At 34.9% G+C, this 22,483-nt stretch overlaps 1 protein-coding gene across 1 annotated transcript; it reads right to left on the bottom strand.

Annotated features, from left to right (window-relative positions):
* Positions 1–15,758: 15,758 nt before the first annotated feature.
* On the bottom strand, positions 15,759–21,783 carry LOC107890005 (uncharacterized). The gene is made up of 6 exons (XM_016814532.1): positions 21,735–21,783; positions 20,828–21,087; positions 17,206–17,349; positions 16,727–17,011; positions 16,495–16,637; positions 15,759–15,942 (listed from the first exon to the last, which is right to left on the bottom strand). The coding sequence occupies exons 1-6, from the start codon at positions 21,781–21,783 to the stop codon at positions 15,759–15,761; spliced, it is 1,065 nt and encodes a 354-aa protein (XP_016670021.1).
* Positions 21,784–22,483: the final 700 nt, after the last annotated feature.

Below are 22,483 nucleotides of genomic sequence, written 5' to 3'. Positions count from 1 at the left end.
GTCTGGTGCTGCAACTTCACTAATAGTAGATTCTTTTATCTTCATAGCTCTAATTATATGTCATCTTGGCTAGGTTTTAGAAGGAGCATTTGGAATTGACAACAAATATACAACTGTGCAATTTACAAGAGAGGTATGTGACGGCCTAGTTTTCTCTTTTATGTTCAATCCTATTTTTGCATCTCCTAATTTGATTTGAAAATAGCTTACCTTCAAAATAGCTTACCTCAAAAACCTAGCCAATCAATATTTAGAATTGTTCATTGAGTATATTGAGAGTATGCTCAAGTTTTGGTCACTATGATTATTAGGTCCAAAAGTAGAGTTTTGAGCTTCCCAAAAGCATTAAAGAAGCAATTGGATGTAATATTTATAGAGGATGGGGTTTTTGTGATGAAAAACAAGTACTTAATGTTAAAGCAAACAAAAACGTGCAAAAAAAAGGAAATTGTCAAACCTTGTGGGGAATGAAAAAATGAAATGGAAATTTTGGGATTGAGTAAAGCAGCACAAGTCATATGTTATTAGCATTTCTTCACAAACCAAGGCATTTTATTTTCATTTATGCTGACTAATATGCACACACTATAGAATATTTTGCAAGCATAGAATATTATCCACCATCTTTTTTGTCTTTTATTACCTTCATTTTTTTAATCAGGCACATATTATGGGACTTATATGCTATATAAGTGTCAGCGAAGGATCAAAATGGTCCTGAGGAAATGAACCAATCAACTTTATATGTTATATATGTAAATGTAGAAATGGACTAATCAAGAAAGCTTACGAGCTTTCCATTCTTTGCGACATTGAAATTACTCTTATCATGTTCTCACCATTCGGTTGTGTCATTCATTTTTTAGGCAAGAAAAGGTACCCCTTACTAATCGCACCCCATTGAATTACAACTATCATATTTATGTTTATCATCTTTTTTTTTCAATTCTTTTTTTTTATTGCTAGGCAGTTAGCTTATGAACAATTTTAGGATTTTAAGGTTAAATCTAAATGTTGTAGATAAAATTACAAATAAAACTTAAAATATACTTAAACTACAACTAAACAAAATAAATTAACCTTATTGCTGTAGACCAATTCCACCCTTTGTTGCAGACCAATAAACTAAGAAAATATAAAAATCAAGAACGAAAATACAGAAAGTTGTATAACAAAAAACCAAGAAAGTTGCAGCTACATAAAGTTTTAAAAATTCTAATAAGGACAAGAAATAGAACTCTACTCGAAACTTTAAGCTAATTAAAATATAGAAATCCATAAAATTTAATCCAATAACACAAAACCATCAAAGTAAAGCAACCAAACTAAAACATGGTAAAGAACGAAAATAACCACTCAAAATCAATTTTGAAGTAGAAAAAAACTAGAAGAAAACATGGGGAAAAAAATCAACGAAAGAGAGTTACAAAAACTAGAAGGGAAAAAAAATAAGTCATAATTTTAGCAAACATTAAAGCAGTATAAGAGCAAAAGAGAGTTATAAACCTTGGTTTAGCTATTGGTTGTAGAAAACTTGGAACCCACCAGATGAAGTGATTCTAAAGAAAGGAAAAAACAAAAGAAGAAAGTAAGCAAGCAATGGAGTAAGGAGAATGGTTTCAGAAAGATGAGGGGTAAAGATTGCAAATGGAAAAAAAAAGGGAAAGTCTCACTTGGGTTGAATAGTTATCCAGTGGTGAGGGAAGGGTTTAGGTATTTAACGTTTTCATGGAATAAACCTATGGGTAAATTACACCAACAGTCACCAACTTTAGGGTAGCTGACAAAATAGTCACCTAGGTTTTATTTCAGTCACTCAACTTTCAAAAAGTTACAAAACAGTCCTTTTTGTCGTTTTCCGTCACAAACGTCACGGCAAAGTGACATTGCAGATGGTGACGTTCTTGGTGTTAAAAAACCATCCAGTTCTCCAATTACTCTCAATTTAACAGCCTTACCAACACCCTAAAAAAGAAGAAAAAGAATAGGAGACGAAGGAGAAGAAGAAAAAAAAGAAGAAGAAGAAGAGGAAAAATGAAGATGCCTGAAGTGATTCCGATGTGCTATTGTGGAAACCCAGCCAAATTAAACACGTCTTGATCCAATGACAACCTAGGTAGGAGGTTTTTTGGGTGTAAGAAATTTGGTAGTGGATTTCGAAAACCATGTCGATTTTTCAGCTGGTTTGATCCACCGTTGATGCCTCGTTCACAAATTGTGTTGTTGGGTCTTCTGAAAAATGTGAGGACATTAGAGGATGCAATGAGGAAAGAGAAAAACCTGGTTTTTGGTGCTTGTATTTGTAACTTTGTTGTTTTTTAAACCTTAAATCAGCTTATGTTGTTGTTAGCGTGAAAAACCAAGTTATGTTTTGTAATATTGTTGCTGGTATATTGTTGCTTATGTTGTTATACATGGCTGCTGGTACACATGGCTAACCAGCTCATGTTGTTGTTTACAAACTTGAAAGACTTGAAAAGAGATATAATATGTGGTTATTGATTACAAATTGTTTTGTAATATTTTTGTTGCTTACAACAATTACAAATATTGTTTCATCTTCATTTCATTTGTATTTCTCAATACTCATATATTAGAAAAGATAACAGATGAATTTTCTTTTTGTATTTTTCAATTCTCACACATTTGTTTTTTCAATACTCATATGTTAAAAGAGATAACACAAATTGCATGGATCAATGCTCATATATTAAGGCCAAAATGCCAAACTTTTTACAAAAGGAATGAGGGGGAAAATATTGCTAAATTTTCCTACAATTCAACACAATTAAACATATATGAATTGTAGGCAAATTTACAAAAAAATTCTGTGGCTATATGCCTAAGTTTACCAACAGTAGCAATCATAGGCAAATTTACAAAAAAAAATTATCTGCCTAATTTAATAAATCAGTAACAGGCAAATTTATACATTTTCAAAAAGTTAACAAAATAAGGTCTATTCATAATATCATCATTGGTCTGTCATGGATGACTCTTGAGTAGGAGGTATCCATCTAATAGTGGTTGGTTTTCTCTTGAATGGGAGCTTTTATTTTAGGGCAGCATCTTTATGGTGAGTTGGGGCAGCCTGTTGAGTTGGGGTATTCTCTTGCTAATTTGGGGTAGCCTATTGCTGAGTTGGGGCAACAACTTGGTTGTGAACACCAAATTTATGTCTTTTGACCTACAAGAACAAGTGAAATCTATCAAACAAATTCATAAATAAAAGTATAATATAACTTAACTTAAGACAAATGACTTACTGGAATGTTTTGGCCAACTTCCCCTTTGCAACTCCTCTTATTGGGGCCTATTCTTTTGCATTCACTACACGTCATGTCCACCCTTCTCTTACTCAACCTTTCTGTTGTTTGTGGGTCTAGGTTCTTTCCTTTTCACCTTAGTAGGTCTACTAGGTGGCCTTCTTAGTGTAGGAGGCAGTATTGGCAGCATGTGTAATGACCCAAAATTTACAATTATTGGAAAGTTTACTTTCGAGTCTCCATTTTCATAAAACAGATTCATTTTAATAAAATATTTACGAAGTTAATTATGTGGTTAATTAGGTTTTGGTTAGGTGAATTTGTCTAAATTAAGAGTAATTAGGTATAATGACTAGATTGCAAATAGGGCAAAAGTTGAATTATAGAATAAGAGAAAAGTGAAGGGACTAAATAAGAAATTAAACCATATCTAACAAGTGTATGGTAATAAAAGAATACATATGTACAAATAATATACACATGTATAAAAATAATAAATAAATATTACTTAATATTTAAGTATAAGTATAAGTATATGTATTATATTATAATACATTATATTAGTTTAATAATAATAATAATAAAGTAAATAAAAGAAATAAAATAATAGAAAATGAAATAAAAAGAAACAAAGAAGGAAAAAGGGGAAAAAAAGAGAAAGAAAAGAAAAAGAAAAAAATAGGGTTTTGAATTCAAAGCTTGAGTGGTAAGTCAATTTAGTCCATTTTCTTTTAATTTTGATGCTTTTAGAATCCTAGAACAAAATACTACTTGATTTATGTTGAAATTTTAGAAGTTAGTGATAATGCTTTAGAATAACGTATTTTTATGTATTAATCATGTGTTTATTCTGGGCTTGATCCTACTAATTTGAGCTATTTATGTATTTTTATCGATTAGGGACTGATTTGGAGGCAAAAGCAAAATTAAGAGACAAAAGTGTGAGCATGGAAGACACAAGGACTAAAAACGCAAAAAGAAGAGATTTTATTTTATAAGACTCCATTTTATTAGGATAATTAATATTAAGATAATTATTAGGATTATTTAATTTTAGGATTTTATTTTAATTATCTTTAATTATCTTTAATTAATTGTATTTATCTTTTTAGAATTTAAGTTAAATTAGACTATCTTCCTAGCACTATAAATAGGGGGTGAAGTGACTCTATTGGGTGTTCATCTTTTTCTGTAAACACTCTCCCCCTGAAAGTCTAGGCTTTTGTTTCTTCATATTTTCTTTCAATAAAATTCCCTTTTCCATTTTTATATTTATTTTCTTTTCCACCATTATCATGGGCCACTAAAACCCATCTAGCCGAAAGTTGTCAATATTCCCCAAAAAAGGTTCTTGAGGCCTAGAATCCGTACTTAGCCTTCTCGCCAAGTATTCATCGTTTCTCCGCACTACGAGTTGACACTTCCGTCCATGGCCCTTAAGAAGTAAGCTTTTCAGCATATGCAAAGGCGACCGCTTTGTATGTTTTGGAAGGGTTGCATAACCGGTTCGTTAACTTACTGCGTAGAGGTTGGCGAGCCAAAGAGACGAAATGGTGTGGGATTCGCCATGAGAAGTGTTGATCTAGCATAGATTACTGGCTAGAGTCAGGTTCCCTAAAAATCATAAGTCTAATCTTTGGAGCTGGTGGTCGTAGGCGTCCTCTTCCACTATAACTGGCTTACTTGAGTTGAGAAGGGTTATTTAAAAGCCGAGGATTGAACCCAAGGCGGAATGAGACAACTGGAGGTTGGAATCTACCAATAAGAATTTCTTTTCCTTTAACTTTCTTTATTATTTTTATTAATTTCGTAATCACAATTTCAGTCAACTTTAGATTCTATTTTTTCATTTTTTCCAAATCAAAACTTTAATTCTGTTATTTTTATTTTCCCTCTGTCACGCAGGTTTTCTTGGGCACGATGCTGCCCAGGATTTCGAGAAACAGGCATTCGTATAATCTAGTCCCTGAGGATTCGACCCTACTTCCCATTTACTGTTCTTTTTCATTATTTCTACTATTTTATAGGGAATAGGATATTTTTGGTGCTCTCAACGACCGCATCAAATTTTGGCGCCGTTGCCGGGGATCAATAACGTACTAATCTTGTTTTTTGTTTCTTATGACCAGATCTGCTCCAGGAACTCTTGCGTTTGATTCAGAGATTGAAAAGACTGCAATCGCAAGGAAACAAAGCTAAAGAAAAAGCAATCAACGATGGTTAGGACTCAAAGTAATCCACCGCCAGAAATCAAAATCGACGACGAAGCAGAGTCTAGGGTTAAAGAAAACCCTACTCAAACTTTTGAAGGCTAAAAAGTAGAAGTCGATTCCTCTGAAGAAGTGCTTAACACTAGGGTTGACGAAAACCCTAATTTAGCACCTCAACCTATGGCTCAGACAATTCGGCAACTGGCTGAAGTGCCGACAGAACAACTGCCACTATGCATCGCGTATCCTACTATGGATACTGATTTTGAATTAAAATCAGGCTTGATCTAGCTACTGCTAACTTTTCGGGGGTTACAGAACGAAAATTCCCACAAGCATTTGAAAGAATTCCATATGGTTTGCCTTAGTATGAAACCTCAAGGGGTAACTGAGGATCAAATTTGTAATATTCCGAATTAGGGCCTAATTGGAATAGTGGTTTCGTTACCACAAATTTGAGATAGAAATAATTATTTTATAATTATTTTGATGTTTATGATATGATTGCATGATTGTGTGAAAATTTCGTGATGAAATCCTATGCCTAAAGTGCTTAAATTGAAATTAGGGACTAAATCGAATAATTTGCAAAACTTGCATTCTAGGAGTTTTTAGTATGAAATTGTTTTGTAATATTAATGAGGAGGTCTTAAATAGCAATTTGACCAATTTCTAAGTCTATGGACAAAAATTGGATATGGATGGAATTTTTGAAAAGTTTAGTAGTAAGGGCATTTTGGTCATTTAGTTATTAAAATGAATTAAAAACAAAATTAAAAGCCAATTTTTGTCCATCTTCTTCATTAGGCCGAAATTTCAAGAGTTCTCCATGGTTAGGGTTTGTTTCAACCTTTTAAGCTCCATAGTAAGTGATTCCAAGCCCCGTTTTTAATGTTCTTTACGTTTTTGGAATCCCGGTAGCTCGATTAAGCTTATGCTAGCAATAATTCAACCTAGGGTTCATATTTGGAAAAATACCCATAGGTGAAATTTGTGTATTTTGGTGTTTTGTAATAGAATATGAGGTTTTAAATTATGTTAGACAACTTGTACTACTCGGTTTTAAGCGAAAACGAGTAAAAGGGCTTAATCGGTAAAAATACCTAATAGTCATAAGTACATGTTAGAGTGTGAATTTGATGTTGCCATAGAAGGGAAAAATGATCAGCATGTCATAAAACATAAGAATAAGGGATGAAGTTTAATTCCCGAGCCTAGGGGCAAAAGTGTAATTATGCAAAAGTTTAGGGGCAAAAATGTAATTTTGCCAAAGTTCGTATTAAATGCTGTTTTGATGAATGTATGTATTAAATAAGATTAATTTGGCATTATAGATCAAGAGAAACGAGATTCAAGTCGCGATCGAGGGAAAAACAAAGTTTACGAAGAATAGGCTCTATTGCTAATAATTTTGTACCGAGGTAAGTTCATGTGTAAATGTAGTAACATAATTGTCATTTTAAGTAACTTAATGATATTTATATGATATGATGATTATTATTATGAAATATTTTGCTTTGTGGTTATTGTTGAGTAATATGCAAATTATGTTTATTACTTGTTAAATATGAATTGCTACCGAGCATCGGTTTCAATATTTCGTGGAAGATGGAAAAGATGTGTAATTGAGGAAAAAGCCCGTTTGAACCTTGGGAATAGATTCGAATACAAGTGACATGTCACTAGGATATTTGAGTTCCGAACTCATTGAGTTGAGTCCGAGTTCGTGAGATGTAACTAGGCATCCGAGCTCGTTGAGTTGAGTCCGAGTTCACTTATGGGCGGGTTACATGGTAGCTTGGCTACATAAGTTCCGCAGGCTATTGGGTTTGTCTAGCTGCGGGTATGACACTTACGTTCATGAAATCCGTGTATTCGAATTATATTCCAATGTGTTCAACGGGTGAATCTTAAGTGAATAAGAAGAAGGCCTAAAACGAAGGTGACATGTTGGTAAGTGTGGTAAATGAGAAAATTTGACAGGTATGTGCTTAAACCCTCAGGTTGAAAACTTTGTATGATGAAATCGTAGAAAGATATTAAATACAAATGAAACATGAATGTCTTGGTGTTGTTTATGCAAATGATGTTTTATGTGGGATTGTGTGATTATGTTACTTGCTATTTGCATGTGAACTTACTAAGCATTTATGCTTACTCCCTCATTTTCTTTCATTGTAGTTTTAACAAGCCGACTTGAGAATCGGGATAGGTCGAAGACTCGTTTACACTATCCGAAAGCCTAAATTGGTAAAATGGCTTGTATGTTTTGAATGTGGCATGTATGGCAAAATACTCACTTTGTGTAAATGATCTTATGATATGGCTATGGTTTGGCAAGAAAAGGGTTTGTAAATGATTAGCCATTGGAATGGCCAATCTAAGTCATATTTGATGTTATGTATGTTTAAAATGCTATTTAGTCCATGAAAATCCTTAGTAAAGTGAAATTTGCCATAAAACAGAATCTGACAGCAGCAGTGATGTAAATTTTAAAAATCACTAAAAATAGTAGAAATGGAATTAAATGATGAGTAAGTTATGAAATTTAAGCTTAATGAGTCTATTTTCATATGAATTGAAGAAAATAGGTATATGAATTATATTTTATGAGATATTTGAATTTTTGTGAAACAGGGCCAGAGTGATTTCTAGATCCCCTTTTTTGACTTTAAAAATTCATAATAAATTGTAAAAATATAATTAGAAGTCATAATTTATATGTACAAATTAATTATTGAGTCTAGTTTTAAGAGAAACAAACTTCATAGTCATTGAAATTCTGTATAGAGAGATATCTGATTCGTAATATACAGATGTCAGAGCAGTCGAACCCTAAAACAGGGGAGACTTTAACTAATAAACTGTACTAATTGGCTTGAACAAAAATTCTAGAAAAAAATTAGTAAATATATATATGAGTCTAGTTTCAGAGAAAATTTACAAAATTGGATTTCGAGTTTCAAAACTCGAGATATGAATTTTTAAGCGACTATGATACAGATTACTAGCTTGACTGGAAATTTTAAAAATAAATTATTTGAGCTGTTTAAGTAATGAATTAAGTCTGTTAACACCTCGTGTTCGACTCCGGCGACGGTCTCGGGTACGGGGTGTTACAAAATTAAATTGCGCGCTTTCCCTTTATCCCTAGCAGATTTAGCTAGGGAATGGTTATTTTATTTACCTCCTGGATCCATTACAACTTGGGCTGATCTATCTCGCTTATTTCTTAACAGGTTTTTCCTAGCGTCGCGTACATCCGAGTTAAGAAGAGAAATCATGGGAAGAAGGCAAAAAGACGTAGAGTCTCTATACGACTACTGGGAGCGATTTAAGAAGTTGTGTGCTAGTTGCCCACAACACGGTATAACGAAACAGTCTTTGCTCCAGTACTTTTATGAAGGCCTGAAACCCATGGAGATGAATATGGTAGATGCCGCGAGTGGAGGAGCGTTGGTCAACATGACTCCCTAACAAGCAAGAGACTTAATCTCCACAATGGCTACAAATTCTCAGCAATTTCGAGTCAATCCTGAACCCCCTAGAAGGGTTCATCAGCTAAGTAATCCAACCTTAGAAGATAAAGTTGATAGAATTGCTAATAATTTACAGAAAAAGCAAAAACAACCCGGTTATGCGGAATATGTGCTACCCCTGAACATACAACTGATACATGTCCCAGTTTGAATGATGATACTATGGCTCATTTAGATGCTGCAGGGAATTTTCCTAGGCCACCACAAAGGCGATACGACCCTTACGCAAATACCTACAACCTAGGATGGAGGGACCAGCCTAACTTAAGTTATGGGGCCAATCCACGATATAACCAGCCATACCAAAATCGGGTTCCATAGCAGCCACAAGGTTCAGGTAATTCTCTAGAAACATTGGTCAATAAATTAGCAGCTAATATGCTTGATTTTCAACAGAAAACCGAGGCATCTATAAGAGAATTGACCATATCAATTGAGAAATTAAACTCACAAGGGAAGCTGCCGTCACAAACAGAACCTAATCCAAGACAACACACAAATGCAGTGACGTTGCGAAGTGGAAATGTACTGGAACCAATTCCTGGCAGAAATCTTGGCCAAGAAATCGCCCAGGGAAAACCCAAAAATGACAAACAAGTCCGAGCGAAACCCCTACTGCCAAAAATCCAACCTCTATTCCCGGGGCGATTAAATCAGTGTCGAAAAAATAAGGAAGACAAGGAGATCCTCGAAACATTCAGAAATATCGAGATCAATTTACCACTGTTAGATGCCATCAGACAGATTCCGCAGTATGCCAACTTCTTCAAAGAGCTTTGCACCAACAAACGAAAATTAACAGGTAATGAAAAGGTAAGTGTTGGTGAGAATGTATTTTCAGTGTTACAGCGGAAAATGCCAGCGAAATGTAAAGATAGGGGCATGTTTGCAATACCTTGCAAAATAGGTCATTTAGGAATTAAGAAGGCTATGTGTGATTTAGGGGCCTCCATAAATGTTATTTCTTATTCTATATATGAATCACTTAACGTGGGTTTTTTGAAAAAGACAGGTGTTATCATTCAGTTGGCAGACAAGTCCATTGTGCATCCCGAAGGAGTCCTCAAGGACGTATTAGTCAAAGTTAATGGGCTTATCTTCCCTGTAGATTTCTATGTGATAAAAATGGAGGAGGATAACGCTCCTGGGTCTTCAGACATCTTGTTGGGGTGACCTTTCCTTAGTACTGAATACTAAGATTGACGTACGAAGCGGAACCCTCACGATGGAGTTTGACGGGGAGATCGTGAAGTTTAACGTTTATGGCACTATTAGTTACCCAAGTGAAGTCTTGGACGTAAACCGTGTCGACATAATTGACTCATCAGTAGAAAAAACTTTTGAGTTATCTTATGGAGATAAATCTAAAATGATGTTTGATGATTTTGAATCTGTTAATAAATTATTGGCTCTTCTGAATACTAAACTTCTACCTTCTGTTGTGCAGGCACTAGATTTGAAATTAAAACCACTTCCCGAACATCTCAAATGCACATTTTTGGAGAATGATGAGACCATTGCCGACTTAAAAGGGATAACCCTTTGGAGGAAAATACGGAACCAAATAAAGAGGCGCAAGGACGATTAAACCCAAATATGGTGGACGTGATAAAAAATGAGAATTTCCAAGCCCATACAAATGAAAGAATTCAGCTGGAACAGCCCCAATACTAGTTGAGGCGTCAAGCTAGTGACATTGAACAAGCGCTTGTTGGAAGGCAACCCAATTTTTATTTTATTTTTATTTTTATTTATTTTATCTTATTATTTTATTATTTATTATTTTCAGATATTAATAAAATTCTCTTCTTCTAGGTAAACCGAAACAAAGATAGGAAGAAAGGAGAAACGACAAATCTGCAGCCAAACAGCCCCTATTCGACACTTTTGGCCAGCAACTAGTGGATCTCATTGCCATCATGCGTGAACGACAGTAATTACACGGGGAGTTCCTCTACACCTTTTTCTCCTATTTTATTTATTCCACATCAAGGACTATGTGTTTTAAGTAGGGAGAGGCATTCTTTATTATTTCTGTCATTTTAGCTGCTGATTTGGTTGTTGCTGCCCATATAATTTTTTTAAGCATATTTTGCCTCTTTTCTTACCCAAGAATTTGACCACGACTTGCCCACTGTTTGACCCACATGCATGAGTCTTATCTACTAAGTTAATTATGATTTTGCTTGATAGATTTCATCTCCACTATTTTATTTCTTTTAGTTTAAATAATTATGATTAATGAAGTTAACCCTATCTTGATTTTGGTAAATTTGATTAAGTCTAAATACAGGAGGACACTTAATATAATTGCATGCTTAAAATATTTTCATGACTATTAAGGTGGTTACTGAAACTTATTTTTGACACTTGATTGTTTTTCCTAAGTCCACCAAAATTAAAATTTCGTTTAATAATAATAATGTTTCCGTGGTTATGAGTGCAGCTTAAGACGTGACTAGCTAAGTAATCGGGGTAGGGTGCTTGGGTTGTCATCCTATTTCCCGTCAAAAGGTTGTGTGACGTGTTACGTAAAACTCTGCTAACCGGAATTAATTTCTAAGAATGTGTTAGGCTGAGTAACAAGGGTGAGGTGCTTGACTGTCATCTCTCTTTCCATCAAAAGGTTCGATATGGTTTTAGAAAAAATAAAAATTAGGAGTATGTTGGGCTGAGTAACTGGGGTGGGGTGCTTGGCTGTCATCTCTCTTCGCGTCAAAAGGTTCAATATATTCCTAAGTAAAAATAAATTAAATCAAAATTCTATAAAAAAAAAGAAAAAAAGTCATATTAATAAAATGTGGGGACAAAAGGTAAAAACGAATAGGGTGTCTTGATAAGTTTGGTAAATTACCTAATTTTCATGAAATAATCCAAGTCGATCTTAATTTTATATGTGTTAATTGGAACACTTTTTCAATTTTACTTAAATCAAGCTAAAGGTTCTCTTTATTTTTTGTATGCATTTTGACTAATTTTTATAAAACTTTGGAGTAGTATTTCTTTCATGGCAAGATTGAATTTGCATAGTGGACAGGAACCATACTTGAGGGCAAGCATGAGCTAAGTAGGGGGAAATTGATAATGCTCTAGAATAACGTACTTTTATGTATTAATCATGTGTTTATTCTGGGCTTGATCCTACTAATTTGAGCTATTTATGTCTTTTTATCGATTAGGGACTGATTTGGAGGCAAAAGCAAAATTAAGGGACAAAAGTGCGAATTTGGAGACACAATGGGCTGATATGCGACGCAGGAAAAAGATTGTGCCAAAAGTGTAAGCATGGAAGACACAAGGACTAAAAACGCAAAAAGAAGAGATTTTATTTTATAAGACTCTATTTTATTAGGATAATTAATATTAAGATAATTATTAGGATTATTTAATTTTAGGATTTTATTTTAATTATCTTTAATCATCTTTAATTAATTGTATTTATCTTTTTAGAATTTAAGTTAAATTAGACTATCTTCCTAGCACTATAAATAGGGGGTGAAGTGACTCTATTGGGTGTTCATCTTTTTCTCTCCCCCTGAAAGTCTAGGCTTTTGTTTCTTCATATTTTCTTTCAATAAAATTCCCTTTTCCATTTTTATATTTATTTTCTTTTCCACCATTATCATGGGCCACTAAAACCCATCTAGCCGAAAGTTGTCAATATTCCCCAAAAAGGGTTCTTGAGGCCTAGAATCCGTACTTACCCTTCTCGCCAAGTATTCATCGTTTCTCCGCACTACGAGTTGACGCTTCCGTCCATGGCCCTTAAGAAGTAAGCTTTTCAGCATATGCAAAGGCGACCGCTTTGTATGTTTTGGAAGGATTGCATAACCGGTTCATTAACTTACTGCGTAGAGGTTGGCGAGCCAAAGAGACGAAATGGTGTGGGATTCGCCATTGAGTAGCGTTGATCTAGCATAGATTACTGGCTAGAGTCAGGTTCCCTAAAAATCGTAAGTCTAATCTTTGGAGCTGGTGGTCGTAGGCGTCCTCTTCCACTATAACTGGCTTACTTGGGTTGAGAAGGGTTATTTAAAAGCAGAGGATTGAACCCAAGGCAGAATGAGACAACTGGAGGTTGGAATCTACCAATAAGAATTTCCTTTCCTTTAACTCTCTTTATTATTTTTATTAATTTCGTAATCACAATTTCAGTCAACTTTAGATTCTATTTTTTTCATTTTTTCCAAATCAAATCTTTAATTCTGTTATTTTTATTTTCCCTCTGTCATGCAGGTTTTCTTGGGCACGATTCTGCCCAGGATTTCGAGAAACAAGCATTCGTATAATTCGGTCCCTAAGGATTCGACCCTACTTTCCATTTACTGTTCTTTTTCATTATTTCTACTATTATATAGGGAATATGATATTTTTGGTGCTCTCAACGACCGCATCAGTTAGTGAATTTTTAGAAGTTGTTTATGTTGAATAAATTGAAGTATTAGGGGTTAAATTAATAGAATTTCAAGTTAGAAGTGAAAAAGGATTGAATTGTAAAACAAATTATAGGTTTTGAAATAATAGGGACTAAATTGTAAAATTTCAAAATAAAGGTTTTATGGTGAAATTAGAGAGTTGAAACTAGTCTAAAATGGAAATAGTTTAGGAAGAAATAGAGTTAGTTTTGGTTAGGGACTAAATTGGAATTTATGCAAAAGTTGAATATAAATTGAAATATTCAATGTCAAATTGTGTTGTATTGATGATTTTTAATTATTTTAATTTCGTAGCTAACGTTGAACTGGAGATCTCGGCTAAGAAAGGAAAATACAAGGTTAACGAGGAGTAGCTCGGGAATTACGATTTGTATTTCTATAATCCGAAATTAATAATTTTGTTGTATTTATTATTTAATATGTATGCTAAGTGGAATTGAGGTGAGAATTGGTATTGTGGTATAGAATAGAATAGAATTGAATAGAATTGAATAGAATAGAATTGAATTGAATTATGATTATGTGTGATTAATTGAATTGATATGAATATTGATTGTATATGAAAAGTGAATTAAAGAACCCTATTAACCGTATCAGGCTGAGTCGGATATGTTAGCATGCCATAGGATTGGAAGAGTTTAGGGATACTTCGACTTCTAGTTGATGAAACATTGGGTGTCACATTATTACTTAAGATAAATTCGATGAGGTACTGGGTACCAATTTACTTCGGCAAGTCCGATGAGACACTGGGTGTCAACCTATTACTTCGAATTATCCGATAGGGCACTGGGTGCCAAACTAGTGTGTTTTGGTTGGATCCGTGTATCCATACAAGTCCGAGTCATGTTAATAGGGGTAAATAAATGAATTGGCAATAAGATTGATATTGAATGACATTGTTTGTGAATTGGAATTGGACAATAAGTTGAATTATACAATTGAAATGTATGAACCAAGGGTTCATGAAAAAAATATTGTTATTGATAAATGATATGTGAATCAAAGTGAGAAAAGCTATTTGAGATAACTATTGATGAGAAATGAAAGATAAATGGATAAATTGATTTATTGATTGAATAATGTTCTGTTATGGTTAAAAGTGCATATTCTATAATGTTATTTTCTTTAAAGCATTCGAATTATAGAAACACCACTGAGTTTATACTCAGCATACAGTTTGTTTCCGTGTGCTGGTTAGGTTAAAGTCGAATTGTCAAATTAGCATTCAAAGCCAATCCCAAACTTAAAGCGGTGAACTGTATTTCTTTTTGGTAATGGCATGTACCTAGGTTATTTTGTGTAGGTCATTTTGAAAAAAATGTTTGTAAATGATGATATAAGATGTTATTGGTTGGTTATATACAATTATATATATTTTGTTGAGTTAAATTTGTGTTATGTTTAATTTAATACTTAAGTGGATATGAAATAGGTAAAAATTAGGGTTGAAATGGTATGAAAATTTAGTTAGCTTGAATGATGTTTTAATGGTTTGTTTGGACAAAATATGTGAAGTATTTATGAATTTACATTGGACAGGTCACTAGATTGATGTTTTTGACATGTTTTAGAATTGTTTAATCGTTTTTTGAAGTGGTTCAATGATTGGCTTTTGAGTTAATTTTTGTTTAAGTCTGCAGGGTTGGTAAACTTGATGTTTAAGGTTCATTTTGAGTCCACACGGCTATCACATGAGTGTGTGATTTGGCCGTATGTCCCCAGCAACCTAAAATTTTTAAAACAGAATGCTCAGGTATCACCTCACCGGCAGAGACACGGGCGTGTGTCTCAGCCATGTGGAGAACACGGCCTAGCACATTGGCATGTGCCCTGGCTGTGTGAAAACTGCACTTAACTTTCGAAAAATAAATTGACCACACGGCTTAATACACGAGTGTGTGTCTTGGCCGTGTGAAGTAAGTCAGGGAGTTACACAGGGTAGAACAGGCCTAAAGCATGGGCATGCCACAGGGTCACACGGGTGTGTCCCTTAGCCACACGGGTGTATGTGCCCTACACTTAGGAAAAATTTTGAGATTTCACGAGAAATTCTCAGAGAACCCAAATTAGTCCCGAATTGTTTCTAATAGATATTTAAGGTCTTGAGGGACCATAAAAGGGACTATATGATTAATTTATAAAGTGTATGCTAATTGAATTGTTTAATGTTAGTATTCATTCTGAAAGGTCCGGTAATGCTCCGTAACCCTGTTCCGGCGACGGATAAGGGTTAGAGGGTGTTACATTTGACAAAGAGACCTATTGTTTAGGACCCCTTACTAGCCTTATAAAGTTGGAGTAAATTTAAAGCTGGGTTTGCTTGGTGTACCAGGTTTGTACATAGGTCTCTGGGAACTCATCTTTTAAAAGAATAATAGCCATTGCATGCATGCAAGGGATGCCAGTGAGATCCCAATTCCTGCAAGAGTGGGAATTCTCAACTAAGTCCACCACATGTTGGCTGCCTGGACCACATTCAACCTGAAACCTGTCCCCACCAGCATGTGATGGGACACACTTAAAAAACAATCACCATGCTTGGTTAAAAAATAATCACTAAAACAATACTGTGAGCAGCCCCACCAGCAATGACACACACACACACCCCCCTAAAAACAATAACTACATGCATATTATTAAAAAATAGTCATTGCATGCATATTAAAAAATAGTCAACAACATGTACATTAAAAAACCAGTCATAACACCAACAATCACTGCATGCATATTATTAAAAAATACTCACTGCATGCATATTAAAAAATAGTCAACAACATGTATATTAAAAACAGTCATACACACCAACAATCACTGCATACATATTAAAAAATAGTCAACATCATGTATATTAAAAAACAGTCATACACACCAACAATCACTGTATGCATATTAAAAAATAGTCAACAACATGTATATTAAAAAATAGTCACACACAAAAACAATCACTATAGGCATATTAAAAAAATGACTAAAACAACATGTGACCAGCAACATGAAGTCAAAATAAAGGCATCAGAAAGATTAAAAATGGTAACTTTACCTCAATGAATCTTTTATATTTACATCCAGCTTTTTCTTGATCTTTGGACACAACATTCCTTTCCATTTGTCAGTTTCTTCTTGACAATAAGCAACATAATCTTGGTCCTTATTGTTTCCATCATGGTCAGAATAAATTTCCCTCTTGCTTCCAATATCATCTACCAGTAAACAACATAAAGGATTAGTGAATTGCTAGTGATTAGTAAGAAACATAAAACATAAGGGTTTACCTTGTTAAAGAATTTAGAAAGATTATTCACCAATATGTCAGAATGGCTCCTAATTGAGAAATGAGGCATTGACCAGTGAGTAGGGTTCTTTTCTTTCAACCAATCATAAGCATGCTGGTTGGTTTTCTTCAGTTCATCTATGGCATCTTCAAAATACCTTGTAGTGCTTGCTTTAGCAGCTTTCCAAAGCAAATCTTTCAATTCCTTTGTTTGGAAACCAGCCTTCTTGAAATTGGCATGTAGGTCTGCATTAGGAAACAACATACATATTGCTTCTAAAAGTCCCTGCAATTAAAACAAATACAGTTTAATTCTTTGACAAACCCTAAACCCTAAATAGAAATAACATAAATAAATAAATAAAGTTTTACCTTTTATTTGTCAGACATGAAAGATATCTGGTATGAGCTCACAATTTCCAAGTCTATTGCAAACAACTCTAAGAACTAAAGCCATGATGCTTGGTTTTCATTTTCGACAGCAGCATATGCAAGAGGATAGATGCCATTATTTGCATCTATCCCAACAACTGCAACCAAGTAGCAACCATAGTAGCCCTTCAAAAAACATCTATCTAAACCTACTATCCTCCTACAACCAGCCCTATAGCCATCTTTGCATGCCTGCAGACAGATATACATCCTTTGAAACAACCTGTTATCCAAATAACAGATTATTGTTGTTCCCTCATTTTGGGTCCTAACCTCCAACAAATACTCATAAATCTTCTCATATTGAACCTTATGAGCTCCTTCAATTAATTCTAATACCTTAAGTTTAGCCCTCCTACATTTGGTTTGTGAGACTATACAACATAAATCTCTTTTGACATCTTGTTGTAATGATTTCAGAGAATAATCAGGATCAACAATGAATTTTTCTTTATAATGTTCACCTATCCAAGCAGAGGTTGTAACACCCCAAACCCGGCCTAGACGTTATGACCGGATCCGGTGCGCCACATCGATGCGTTCAAAACGTTCCGTATTACTTAGTTTGGAAAACTTATTGGTGATGTAAAAGATACTTTTAATATAGGTTAAAGTGAATGGGAGCTATGCACCAGGTAGGAAACCAGAAAAAGAGGAGGTGAGTCTGTCGGACTGCTTAAGTACCAAGCTCCCTTCGGATCCAATCTTAGACATGCACACCGCCATTGCCACACTCTAACATCTCGTATAATTGTGAGAAAACCATTTGGTTAAGTCCATCCTAATAAAGTGATTAAGTTTGAAAACGTTTGCTTAGCGGAAATCTTACTTGTAATCGTGTTATTTTGAAATCACTTAATGTTTTTGAAAACGCGTCCTAAAGCTAATCCCATTTTCCTTAGTTATCATAGTTTTTCATCATAATAAAATAAAATAATAAAAGTAAAACAAAACCATAAAAATAGTTAAGCGGCCTTATTACATTTAAAACCCAAAACCATAAATGAAATTAAAAGGACGTCCAGTTCACCAGAAAGAAACCAAGTTCGTAGAAACATGTGGCCAGTCCGACTCTCTCACAGCTCCAAGCCCACTATGGTTGAGGATTACCTGCGAGGATGAAAATAGGGGGTGAGTTTTGGGAAACTCAGTGTGTAATTCAACCCAACCATAGCCTAAATCAGTTCAAACCACAGAGACAGAATAAGTTGGCCTCAGCCCAGAACAGATATCAGAATAAAGCCCATAGGCCCAGAACAGACTCGAACAGATATATCATGCTTATGCAGAAACCCAACCGTATCCAACCACATACACCCCCATACCATCCTTTCACCATGTGGGGAGACTACTCGACCCACCCAACCGCTACACACCACAGAAATATGCAGCATGGCTGCCAGATACAGAAAATGTGACAGAGTCACCAGATACAGATATTTTGTGGCAGTGCCACCAGAACAGATATATGTGGCAGGGCCACTAGAACAGATAATTTGTGGCATAGCCACCAGGACGCTTCCTCCATAATATAGCCCATGTCCCCATGCAACAGATATACATTCATGGCACACATCATACAGATTTAATTCATCATGCTTTTCAGACAAAATTAACCCTAGCGTTATAAAGGTCATTTTGCATACATAGGGGTATAATGGTAATTTTGTATACATAGGGGTATAATAGCACATTTAACTATTTCTAAGGTTTCCATGCATATCGTAGCCATTACGTTTAGCCAGAAACACTTACCGAGTGTTCTTACCGAATTGGGCCCGTTGGCCCATTAACCCAGTTTTGGCCCATTAAGCCCAAAATATCAAAACGCACGAAATCGCGCGTACTGCAGTTTTATCACTTTCGATTACCAGTAATAATTACCCATACGTCTTACGAGCATTCGCACACTCGCAAGTGCCCAAAATACCGGCTTTTCGGCATTTCGGCTTTTCGGCATTTCGGCTTTTCGGCTTTTGCCGATCTAGCCTATGAGAGGGTGTCAGTTACACACCTGTTTTTGGGATTTCCTCGACGAGATATACACACGAACTGCCTACAATTGAATCACTTAATATTACTCCAAATATCGAAATAAGATTGAGTATATAGTCCCCTACCACATTCGGCCAAACATGCCTAAAACCCTTATTGCTCTTACCTTACTGCCGAAAGATGGTTAACTCCAAAGATCCGATCGTTCCACCTGTCCAGGCCCTTGATCAACCGCCTCTAAATCACGCTATTACCAAAACAAAATAGTTACTATGACCCCTCAGGGTTACAAGTCCAAATCGACCACCTCCCTAACTTTTAGGGATTTCGGCTTTTCCTAAAATATGTAAGAAGACTAAGTTTTGGAGAAGACTTACCACCGATTCCTTAGTGAATGATTCCAATGAGTTTCCCACTCAATCCCGATGTAGATCTAAGCCCTCAGGTGATAACAAAAGTCGGGTTTTCAGTGACTTTAGTATTCGGCCAAGTCCCTTTTAATGTGGGGTTTTCGGCTTTTTTGCAACTTGTTTTTAGAAAAGTAAAACGAGAGGGTTTTGCTATGGTCTTGTCGTCAAAACTTGAAGTTTTAGAGGGCTGGTGAATCGGCCACAAATGATGAAGAGAAGAGATGTGGTTTTGGTTATAAGAAATCGGCACAAAAAGAATCAAGCTTTCGAGATTCCAGCTTTTGTGTATAAGGCTTAAGAACAATGATAAGACCATGGAGATGAATAGAATAATGGAAGGATTCGGCTATGGGGGAAAGAAGAAGGAAGATAGATGGAGAGAAGAAGAAAAGAAAAGAAATAAAGAGAAGGAAGAATGGTCAAAAAAGAAAAAAACGGCACAACACTCCCAAATGCCGAATTTATACCTAGCCTTTGACCTAGCCGAAATTTACCCCCTAAAGAAACCCTTGGCCGGCCAACTCTTGCTCCTCAAGGGTCCATTATTCGGCCAACACCATCCTCCTTGATCAGCTCCTAAATCCTCTCCCTTATCCCCTCCTTACTCAATCTCCTGAGCAACTCAAACTCCTCCTGACAGACTTTTACTTCAGTTCCACTACTTACCCTTTTTGTTCATAAAAATTAATCCCTTGATTTGCTATCATTGTGACTTGAACCTAGGTCCTCCCTAGCTTCCACACGCCACTTATAGCCTTCCCTGTGGCGTCACTTGCCACTTCACCACTTGTTTCCTTGTGATCTATTTTACACAATTAATTCCTCAAAGCCCACTTTACCAGAATCCCTTTCTCTTATGGAATTAAAATTAATTAAAAACTATCGGGTTATCCTAATCTTGGGCCTTCTAGAGGCCCACTATCACAATTAAACCTACACTTAACAAGCAGAACACAAAATTTTTAATTTTACAGATTTTTTTTAGAATTCCCAAAAATTTTGGGCGTTACAGAGGTTACATTCTTATTTTTATAGACTTTAGAACAAGTATGGTTAGGGTTTGAACTCTTAATTTGCCAAGTCTAGCTAGTAGGGTCATTAAGGTTTAGTCCAGAGGCCCATATGAACCAAGAACATTTTTCACTGTAAACTGCCTTTAACCTTTTTAAATCATTTTTGGGGAACTTAATAAAATAACTATTCAACCTACCATACTGCTTGGCAACTTCTTTTAGACTGTCTTTAGACTTAAATAACATTCCAACCTTAAGTTTAGGATTACTCATGTCATTCTCTAGGTTGAACTCAGGCCAATTTTGGCCATCTGAGTTAGATTCATGTGCACTATCTAACCTCCCAAAATCATTACTATCACACAGTTCACCTACTTCTATACCATCCATGTTTAAACCATTTAAATTAACTCTTATCCTATTAGACACATCACTTTCAGATGCATTACTACCAGACACATCGCTACCAGACATTTCTTCTTCATTCTCATTAAAATTGTCATCAATTAAACCTGCCAAACAAATTACTCATCAATAAAGGTAGACAACATAGACAAACACTTTAACCATTTCTGTCAGACAATAACCAATACAAAATAATTTAATACAAACGCAACCATTTCTGTCATGCACATGGCAGATAATAACAAACAATAACCATCACAATATAGAAGATAAATAACAAATTTGATATTGCCACATACAATACAGCAGCTTGGATACAAACAATGGCAGATATAAACAATAAACATTAGTTTGATAATGACATTCATACAACGGCAGATACAAACAATAAACATCATGCACATGGCATACAATACACATTATATGTCATTCACTTTAATAACCAAACCCTAATCTGTCATGCACATTAATAACAAATAAAACCAAAATTGAAATAACCTTAAATCAAAATCCAAATCGAAATCAAAATCAAAATCAAAATCGAAATAGAAATCAAAATCAAAATCAAAATCAAAATCAAAATCAAAATTGAAATTGAAATCAAAATCAAAATCAGAATCAGTGAGTGTTTCAAAATTGAAATCAAAATCAAAATCAAAATCAAAATCAAAATCGAAATCAAAATCAAAATTAAAATCTAAATTTAAATCGAAATAACCCTAAATCCAAAAAAAAACTAAAAGCAACAACTTACCCGTTAGAGTGGATGTAACAACATTGGCAACTTCTCTTCTATTGACCATTGTTGCTGAAAATCAAAAACACTGAACGGTTTTTGGTTTCGTCTTCTTTTCTCCCAAAAAAATCATACCCTAAACTCTTATACCCCATTAATTTATTATTGAATCGATTTCTAACCCTAAACCAACTTTCTTAATTAATTCCCGAATCAGTTTCAAACCCAAACCAACCAAAATCACAATCAAAATTTCCCCAAATCGATTTTCTTTTTTCCCCAAATACCCTTAATCAGAATTTGTTTTTAATTTTTTACCCCTAAACCCCATAACCCTTCAATTTTTCCCTAAACCCACCCCAAACCAAGACCCATTAGCCGCTTCACGAACGTGGCAAGTTAACTGGTTAACTTGTCACATCAGCGGTCCCATTAACACCCTAATGGAAACTGCTAATCAGTGACTATTTTGTCACTTTTTTACAATGTTAGTGACTATTTTGTAACTTTTTGAAAGTTGAGTGATTGAAATGAAACCTAGGTGACTGTTTTGTCAGCTACCCCAAAGTTGGGTGACTGTTGGTGTAATTTACCCTAAACCTATTTTCAAAGCAGACATAATAAACTTTTACAATCAACCAAACATGGATTTAGTAGTGGGAAACCTAAGTAACTGTTTTGTCAGCTACCCCAAAGTTTTGTGACTGTTGGTGTAATTTACCCTAAACCTAATTTCAAAGCAGACATAATAAACTTTTACAATCAAC

This window comes from Gossypium hirsutum, chromosome A09 (assembly GCF_007990345.1).
Source record: "Gossypium hirsutum isolate 1008001.06 chromosome A09, Gossypium_hirsutum_v2.1, whole genome shotgun sequence".
NCBI lineage: Eukaryota > Viridiplantae > Streptophyta > Magnoliopsida > Malvales > Malvaceae > Gossypium > Gossypium hirsutum.
The sequence above is the reverse complement of the archived record's forward strand: the minus strand, read 5'-3'. Positions and strand labels throughout refer to the sequence as shown.

Excerpts from the sequence above, each read along its gene's own strand:
- LOC107890005 (XM_016814532.1), bottom strand. The coding sequence starts at position 21,783 with ATGGTCAATAGAAGAGAAGTTGCCAATGTTGTTACATCCACTCTAACG. Across the intron at positions 21,088-21,734 it reads TGTTACATCCACTCTAACGG|GTTTAATTGATGACAATTTT; the intron begins GTAAGTTGTTGC and ends TTTGTTTGGCAG. Across the intron at positions 16,638-16,726 it reads TTTCTAAATTCTTTAACAAG|AGGGAAATTTATTCTGACCA; the intron begins GTAAACCCTTAT and ends ATTGGAAGCAAG.